The 9,330-nt window shown below is 46.0% G+C and overlaps 1 protein-coding gene across 4 annotated transcripts in view; it reads left to right on the top strand.

The window, feature by feature from the left end:
- Positions 1 to 1,274: 1,274 nt before the first annotated feature.
- The window catches only part of ZNHIT3 (zinc finger, HIT-type containing 3), a 13,846-nt gene continuing 5,790 nt past the window's right edge, over positions 1,275 to 9,330 (top strand). Inside the window, exons 1-4 of one of the 4 annotated variants that reach the window (XM_011990228.1) lie at positions 1,275 to 1,437; positions 1,579 to 1,610; positions 7,498 to 7,584; positions 8,617 to 8,697. In XM_011990228.1, the coding sequence (XP_011845618.1) occupies positions 1,352 to 1,437; positions 1,579 to 1,610; positions 7,498 to 7,584; positions 8,617 to 8,697 (286 nt within the window). In that variant the 5' untranslated portion in view covers positions 1,275 to 1,351. The remainder of the gene's footprint in view (positions 1,438 to 1,578; positions 1,611 to 7,497; positions 7,585 to 8,616; positions 8,698 to 9,330) is intronic. The other 3 variants (XM_011990231.1, XM_011990229.1, XM_011990230.1) reach the window with 3 other exon arrangements.

The following is a 9,330-nucleotide window of genomic DNA, read 5'->3' as shown; positions in this document are numbered from 1 at the left end:
AGTTAAGACTCTTTCTAGATATCATGTAGCACTTCAGATTACAAAACTTTTTGCACATGGTCTCCTCTCTGCTTTACAACAGCTCAGGAAAGTAGGCCCAAACATCCACTTTAATAGATAAGGGAGCTCAGAGCAGGTAACCAACCCCGGCAGGTCACACAGCCAGGGAGGGGGTTGAGCCAAGGTTCAAACCACTGCCTTGGATTTTGCAGATACATCCCTGCAGACACCTTTATTGAAGAGGGACCCCGAAGGCTGAACAGCCAACACAGAAGAGGAGGCACTTGGGGGTGAGGGCAATTTATGGCCCTGGGAGGGCCCAGTGCAGGTAGGATGGGAGCCAAGGTAAGGCTGGGCCATGCCTAGCTGCAAGCAAATTTCCTTAAAAAAAAAAACAAAAAAAAACAAAAAGAACATGACTTTGTCTAAACCTAAAGTTTGTGGTGGCATTCAAGTCCCATCATAGCCCATCTGTCCAGACTCATCTGTCTGGGATCCCCGTCTTGGGGCCAGTGGTCACTGGCCTGCTTCCTGGTCATTAGCTTCCGGGACTAGGGGGAGGTGTGAGGAGCCTAGAGTGCAAAATTTAAGAAGCACTCACTCTCAGGGGCGTGCAGGTGCAGGGTAGCGAGGGCAGGACTCTAAGAGTGAGTCTCTTTCCTCCCCGTTTCCCTGTCCTACTTTCACTCTAAGCATTAAGTTCCCAGAGGACAGAGACGACTTCTTCATTAGAAGATCCCGGGGGGTCCCCAGCACTGAAGGGCTCAGAGTTGGAGCTCAAACATTTGCCAGTGGTCAGGCTCATCTTTCTTTCCCCAGTGAAAAATGGCCTAGGTTGGGAAGGGCAGGTTCCTGTCTACTGCGTGATCCAACCGATTCTGGTTCGCCCAGTGTCTGGACTCGTCCTTTGCCAAGAATAAGCAGATGAGATGGGCGGACGAACTCCAATGTCCCTGCAAGATTCAGGAAGTCCAAGCCAGAAAGTAAAGGACGTTTACTTCCATGCATTGTTTTCTTTTTTACATGCGGGGCAACACACCTGGACAGTGTCGATGACTTGGTCCAAGCCACACGGCCGCACAGGGACAGGGACAGGGACAGGGCTACACAAGTTCTTCGACGCTGTGATCTGATCAAGGAAAACTGGGAAGCAGCTACTAGATGCACATCGAGTATATCGACGCTCTACTTACGAGGACTGGAACAGTGAGCAGGTCGGTCCATTGCTTTTGCCTGCCTGCTGAGTGCTGATTGGTCCTCGTTTAGGAAACGGAAAAGGCGCGTGCACGCGGGCGCGGCTGCGTGAGAGGCGCGCGCGGCGGCGCGGGAAGCAGTTTCCTTCCCCAAGACCATGGCGTCGCTCAGGTGTAGCACCGTCGTCTGCGTGATCTGCTTGGAGAAGCCCAAATACCGCTGTCCGGCCTGCCGCGTGCCCTAGTGAGCGGGGAGGTCGCGGGGTCTGGGGGTGCCGGTATCCGGCCACGGCGGGAGGGCGGGAGGCCGGGCGGCAGCCGGCAGGCTGCTGGAGGGGCCGCGGGCCCTCGGGGCTGACGCGGCCTGTGGCTTCTGTTGTTACAGCTGCTCTGTAGCCTGTTTCCGGAAGCACAAAGGTGAGTCCCCGTCCCCGCCAGCCCTCGGCCCCCTCCTCGCGCGGGGTAGCCCCCACGTCCAGCCTCCGTCTTGGGGGCGTGGACCCTTGGGCTGCGCTTCTTTCTCCGCCTCGGGTCTCCGTGGGTTCTGCAGGAACCTCGCTTCCTCTGACTTGGTCCCTGGTGTCATAGGCCTCTCCCTGTGTGTCGGACAGTTCCCTCTGTTGTCCCTCTCTGTAATCGCTCTCACTTTTTTGAACAGTCAGTAGCCTTTCTTCTACCCCGCCCCTCCTTCTGCGTGCTACTCTTCTTACTTAGAAATAGTTACCGATTGCTTTTCCCACCGAGGTCTACCCTAGCAGTTTCTTTCTCAGTATTCTGGTGTAGCCCCTTACCATTTTGGCTGAAACTGCGCAAGTTTAACAATATTTTCACTCGTGTAAATAATGTCTTGTTAGAAACAAAGAGGTAAGTCCATGTACAACGCAAGGAGAAGTCCTTGACTTGTTAAGAGAAAAAAAGAACCAACTAAGTTCTGTGTATGTGAACAAACTTTTGTACCGTTAAAAAGAAGTGACCTGGCCGGGCACGGTGGCTCACGCCTGTGATCCCAGCACTTTGAGAGGCCAAGGCGGGTGGATCACCTGAGCCCAGGAGTTCGAGACCAGCCTGGCCAACATGATGAAAACCCGTCTATACTAAAAATACAAAAATTAGCCAGGCATGGTGGCGCGCGCCAGCTACTCAGGAGGCTGAGGCAGGAGAATCGCTTGAACCCGGGAGGTGGAGGTTGCAGTGAGCCGAGATTGCACCACTGCACTCCAGCCTGGGCGACAGAGCGAGACTCAGTCTGGGAAAAAAAAAAAAAAAAGAAGTTTGATGTCGGCTGGGCGCGGTGGGTCACGCCTGTAATCCCAGCACTTTGGGAGGCTGAGGTGTGCGGATCACTTGAGCTCAGGAGTTTGAGACCAGCCTGGGCAACATGGTGAAACCCTGTCTGTATAAACAAACAAAAAAAGCCAGGCGTGGCGGTCGGCGCCAGTGGTCCCAGCTACTCAGGAGGCAGAGGTGGGAAGATCGCTTGAGCCCGCAAAGAGGAGGCTGCAGTGAGCCAAGATCGCACCACTGCATTCCAGACTGGGAGACAGCAAGACTCTGTCTCAAAACAAACAAACAAACAAAAAACAAGTTTGACGTAGATTCTTTCAGCTTATTTCCACTCTTGTACCAATATATCGAACTTTTTTTTTAGCTTTTAGAATCTCAGCAGTGAGACTGTACTGAACATCCTCATTTGATTTTATATGTTGGGCACTTTTCAAAACGTAGTGCATACAGGCCGAGCGCAATGGCTCACGCCTGTAATCCCAGCACTTTGGGAGGCCAAGGTGGGTGGATCACCTGAGGTCAGGAGTTTGACACCAGCCTGGCCAACATGATTAAACCACATCTCTACTAAAAATAGAAAAATGAGCTGGGTGTGGAGGCGCGCGCCTGTGATCCCAGCTACTCAAGAGACTGAGGCAGGAGAATTGCTTAAACCATGGAGACGAAGGTTGCAGTGAGCCGAGACTGCATCACTGCACTCCATCCTGGGCAACAGAGTGAGACTCCGTCTCAAAAAAAGTAAAAATTAAAAAAATCAAAAACAAAAACTAGTGCATACAAGTTCTAGCTCACTGATTTAAAGGACTCATTATATAGTTGATACGACCATTATTTATATAAAGCTTCCTATTGGTAGATTTTTCTTTTTAATATTTGTTTTTAGTTGACACATAATTGCACACAATTTGAGTTACAATATGATATTTCAATACCTGTATACAATGTGTAAGGATCAAATAGGGTAGTTAGCATGTTCATCACCCCAAATAATCATTATTTCTTCATGTTGGGAACATTCACAATCCTCTCTTCAGCTATTTGAAAGTATAAATTGCTGCCAGCATGGCCACACTAAGGTGCTGTGTAACACTAGAACTTACTCCTCCTATCTGGTTGTAATTTTATATCGATTAGCCAACTTCTCCCTAGCCCCCTACCCTCTACTCTTTCCAGCCTCTAGTTACCACTGTTCTACTCTCTACTTCTGTGAAATCAACTTGCTTAGCATCCACATGTTAACAAGAACATCTTTCTGTGCCTGGCTTATTTCACTTAACACGATGCCATCTGGTCTTATCCACGTTGCTGCAAGTGACAGGATTTCATGGTTTTTTATGGCTAATATCCAGTGTGTATATGTACCACATTTCTTTATCCATCTGTTGGTGGATCCTTAGGTTGATTCCATATCTTGACTGTTGGGACTAGCAGTAAACGCGGGAGTGCAGGTATCTCTTCGGCGGACTGATTTAATTTCCTTTGGATATATACGCAGTAGTGGGATTTCTGGATCAAATGGTAGTTCTATTCGTAGTTTTTTTAGGAACCTCCATGCTGTTTTCCATAATGACTATACCAATTTACATTCCCAATAACAGTGCAGTGTATAGGAGTTCCCTTTTCTCCACATCTTTGCCAACATGTTATTTTTTTTCTTTTTGATAATAGCCATTCTTACTTTGGTGAGAGGATATCTCATTGTGGTCTTGACTTGCATGTCCCTAATGATTAGTGATATTGAACATTTTTTCATGTACTTGTGGCCATTTGTATGTCGTCTTTTGAGAAGTATCTGTTTGGGCCATTTGTCCACTTTTATTTTTTTTGAGATGGAGTCTCACTCTTGTCGCCCAGGCTGGAGTACAGTGGCACAATTTCTGCTTACTGCAACCTCCGCTTCCCAGGGTTCAGGCGATTCTCCTGTCTCAGCCTCCAGAGTAGCTGGGATTACAGGTGCCTGCCACTATTCCTGGCTGATTTTTGTATTTTTAGTAGAGACGAGGTTTCACCATGTTGGCCAGGCTGGTCTTGAACGCTTGACCTCAGGTGATCGACCTGCCTTGGCCTCCCAAAGGGCTGGGATTACAGGTGTAAGCCACCACGCCCAGCCCATTTGTCCACTTAAATTTTTTTTTTTTTTTTTTTGCTGTTGAGCTCCTTGTGTATTCTAGATATTAACCGTTTGTCAAGTGAATATTTTGCAAATATTTTCTCCCATCCTATAGGTTGTCTCTTCACTCTGTTGTTTCCTTTGTTGTACAGAAGCTTTTTTGTGTAACAGAATTCCGTTTGCCTAGTTTTGCTTTTGTTGCCTGTGTTTTTGAGATTTTATTCATAAGATCTTTGCCTAGACCAAAGTTCTGAAGCATTTCCCCTGTGTTTTCTTGTAGTAGTTTCATAGTTTCAGGTCTTACATTTAGGTCTTTAATCCATTTTGATGTTTATATATGGTGACAGATAAGGATCTAGTTTCATTCTTCTGCATATGGTTATCCTTACAGTTATCCTATTTTTCCAGTACCATTTATTGAAGAGTGCTTTTTTCCCAGTATATGCTCTTGGTGCCTTTGTGAAAAGTCAGTTGGCTGTAAATGTGTGAATTTATATCTGGGTTCTCTATTCTGTTCCATTGATCTATGTGTCTATTTTTATGCTAGTACCATGCTGTTTTAGATATTATAGCTTTGTAGTATATTTCGAGGCCAAGTAGTGGTGATGCCTCCAGCCTTGTTCTGTTTGCTCAGGATTGCTTTGGCTCTTGGGGATCTTCTGTGGTTCTGTATTAATTTTAGAATTTTTTTTTTTTAGTTTCTGTGAACAGTGTCGTCGGTATTTTGATAGGGATTGTATTGACTCTGTAGATTACTTTGGGTAGTATGGTCATTTTAATATTTATTTTTCTTATTGGTGGATATTTACATTAATTTTGCCTTTGTTGCTACTATAGGCAGTGTTAAAGTGGTATTTAATAAAGAATAATTTTTTATCAGAAATTTCTAATAGCCACATCTGTTGTACACTTTTCATTTGTCTTTTTATTTTTATTTTTTTGCAACAGTCTTGCTCTGTCACCCAGGCTGGAGTGCAGTGGTGCTCACTATAGCCTTGACTTCCTGGGCACAGGCAATCTTCCTACCTCAGCCTCCCAAGTAGTTGGGACTACAGGCATGCGCCACTATGCCTGGCTTATTTATTTTTAATTTTAATTTTTGTGGAGATGAAGTCTCACTGTATTGCCTGGGCTGGTCTTGAATTCCTGGGCTCAAGTGATCCTTCCACTTTGGCCTCCCAAAGCGTTGGGATTACAGACGTGAGCTACCCGTGTCTAGCCTGTCATCTTTCTTGATTAGTATGAATATCTGCTGTGTTTGGCTTTTTCTTTCTTGATATTCTCCTTTGGAGGCTGGGAAGATAGCGCTCTGTGGTATTCTTTCCTCCCTTTCTCCCTTTGAAGTCCTAACCAGGCCTGACCCTGTTCTAGCCTCTGAGGTCAGATGAGATAGGGTGCATTCAGGGTGGCATAGCTGTAGATTCTCCTTGTTTCTTCTTTTTGAGACAGGGTCTTGCTCTTTTGCCCAGGATGGAGTGCAGTGGCATGATCACAGCTCATTGCACCCTTGGCCTCTTGGGCCCAAGTGGCCTTCCCACCTTAGCCTCCTGAGTAACGAAGACAAACTTTATCCATTTTTTGTAGAGACAGGATCTCACTGTGTTGCCCAGGCTGGTCTTGGACTCCTGGGCTTAAACAGTCCTCCTGCCTCGACCTCCCAAATTGCTGGGATTACAGGCAGGAACCACTGTGCCCAGTCCTCCCTTTTGCTAGATCTCTCCCTTGAAATTTGGTCCTTGACTTTTATTCCTAGGTAGGTGGTCTCTCTTTTACTTTAAACTTTTTTTTTTTTTTTCTTGCTGACATCCAAATCTTTAGCTCCAGCCTCTTTTTGAGCCCCTTAGACACAAATGTATTTTGGGATCAGGTACAACTCAGAAAATTCACCTCTTCTCCAGTCCCTCCTGGTGTGTTCCTTACACGTATAGCACAGCTGTAAAGTTAGACCTGGATTCTAAAATCTGCCTCTGCTACTTACTAGCTGTGGACACCAATGGACAAGTTTATTACAAGAAAATTTAATCCTTTCATCTGTAAGTGGAATTAATAGTCTCCATGTCATGGGGGCTTTCTAAAGGTTCATTGAGCCACTTATGTATCTCACTGTGTACCTGGCACAGTGCTTGGCACTCAGTCACTGGCAGCTGTTGTAACTGCCACCTACCTGACCAGAACCTTTCCGTAGCATATTGTCAAATCTATATTTTAAGTCTCTACAATCTGGTCCTGCCTTTATGTCCTCAGAATCCTTTCCTGTGACTTCATGCTCTGTTGATTCTCTGTCACCCAGGCTGGAGTGCAGTGGCACAATCACAGCTCACTGCAGCCTTGACATACTGGGCTTAAGTGATCTTCCTGCCTCAGCCTCCCAGGTAGCTGAGACCACATGCATGCACCACCATGCTTGGATGATTTTTTTTATTTTTTGTAGAGGCGTAGTCTTGCTAGGTTGCCCAGGCTGGTCTCAAACTCCTGGGCTCAAGTGATCCTCCCACCTTGGCCTCCGAGTGTTAGGATTACAGACGTGAGCCAGCACAGCTGGTCTTCTGTTGACTTTGTAAGTTCTTTGGTTATTTTTTCTCTAGTTTTATCCCATCTGGTATCTGGTTTATAGCAGCTATTTCAAACACCCCAGTTAATTGTGGTGAGAATCTTGTAAGATTCGGCAGGGTAGGGAGGATGGGGACAGGTTCTTGGGGTGCATGAATGAGCCCTGCTTTCTCAGCCTGCTGGCAGTTTTCCTTAACCTCCCTCTTGCTTTGATCTCTCACTTCTTCCACATTCCTGGGCACCCACCCACATCCCTTACCCCAGACACTTGCTTCCTACCTAGATGCTAGCTTGGTGGGGAGGTGCAGCCTTGTTGCTGAAATGGAGGTAATGTGGGCCTGGGATTTGTGTCTTTTTCAGAACAGTGCAACCCTGAAGCTCGTCCTGTTGAGAAAAAAATAAGATCAGCTCTTCCTACTAAAACCATAAAGCCTGTGGAAAACAAAGGTGGGTTGGTTGACTTCAAACAAATCTACAAGGGACTTCACATAGAAAAAGTTGAAAGGAAGGAAAAGGGGAGACTGGGGCTGGTCAGGGAATCCAGAACAAGAGCTTCGTTGGGAAACAACAGCTTTCTTAGCCCTGAGCATCAGGAGTGGGGCTATGTCATCATGGGTGATGTTGAGGCAACAGCCTGAAAGCAGTATTCAGGAGAAGAAAAATGGGCAGAAGACAGAGATGAGAAAGGCCATGGCTGTGGTTTGGGGGTTTGTGGTGGGCCCTGCTGGCAGGAGCCTTCTCTAGCCCACAGCTGCTGGTCTCCCTCCATGAATCTGGCTGGGGCTGTCAGTTCATCTGAGCTCAGCCCAGGCAGGAGGCTTTCTTTGTCCTAGATCATCTCGCTGTTGCTGGGGGTTCAGAGCTCATAGCAGTAGTGGGCTGTCGACCTATCCGTCCAGCCATCTAAATGTTCTTTAATACCTCCTGGGTGTCATGCACCATGCCAGGCTCTGAAAGCAGCCCCTCTGGTGCCACCAAAGAGGTATTGAACATTCACTCCAAAGGCATGGCCCATTTTTGCCCTTTGAGAAATTTCCAGGTTGGGTTCAGGCAATGCCAGCAGTTTCTGCCCATGCTGAAAGCACAGGAGATTCTGCTTGACTGTTTTTTACAGAGCATCCAGTTAATTGGCCCATCACAGGGTTGGAGCCAAGTAGAGGTGGGGATGGGTAATAAGTTATTAGACAGCCAGGGTCTAAGCCTAAAGACCACAGGACCACATATACAAGTAAGGATGTGAACACTAGGGTGCATTTGTTAAAATCACCAATTCTTTCACTTAGCCTCCCTCTTCTAAAAAAGGAGTGTTAGTATAGTCACAGACTCCGGAGAAGAGGATTTTTGTCTGTACCTGCTTGAATACCCCTATCACTATTACATGTGTGTGCATACATTTTTATCCTATTGAAGTAGTTGTTAAAATCTGGTGCCCAGGCCTCCTTTTTAGTCATGAGCCGCTGACTGTTTTGTATTCCTTAGATGATGATGACTCTATAGCTGATTTTCTCAATAGTGATGAGGAAGAAGACAGAGTTTCTTTGCAGAATTTAAAGAATTTAGGTAAGTCTGTGCTGTGCTTGTTTGTCAGTAGTTGAGATACATTTACTGTGTTATAAGGATTGTGATTTTTTTTTAAAGTTATTAAATCCTTGAATAAGTATGGCATGCAGGGCCCTTACTATCTAGCAACATAATTCTGTAAACATAAGGGTGTCACACCTCCCAGCCTGCCCACACCATTCCTTCTGCCTGGAATCCTGCTGGTCTTGCAGGTTGGCAAAATTTTGCTCCTCCTTCAAGGCTTGTTTCAAGTTTGCTTTGCTCAGCTAAACTTTTCTTGACCTTTTGTGTCTCTTTCAGAATTAGGCACTTTTTTGGTTTCCCATAGCAACTTGGACTTACTAGTAATAAATCACTGTTACATTTTATGGTAATTTATCTCTCACATACCGATTTGTACAGCAGGGACCTGTATTCCCAGATCCCCAGTGCTCAGTTCACAGTCCAGCCTTTAACTCAAAGGGGTTATCACATGATTTGATTTAAGGGGAAACAGGTATTGCCATTTTTGTAGCACTGCTTATTCAGTCCTTAAAACATTGTTACATGTGTATGGTGTGTTAATTTCATTCTTCCCATGTCACAGAATCATGTTAAAAGGTTATGCTTTGCACTTAGTCTCATGGTTATGAT

The sequence above is a fragment of the Mandrillus leucophaeus genome, unplaced genomic scaffold, assembly GCF_000951045.1.
Source record: "Mandrillus leucophaeus isolate KB7577 unplaced genomic scaffold, Mleu.le_1.0 Scaffold374, whole genome shotgun sequence".
NCBI lineage: Eukaryota > Metazoa > Chordata > Mammalia > Primates > Cercopithecidae > Mandrillus > Mandrillus leucophaeus.
This window is presented reverse-complemented; position numbering and strand designations above follow the sequence as displayed.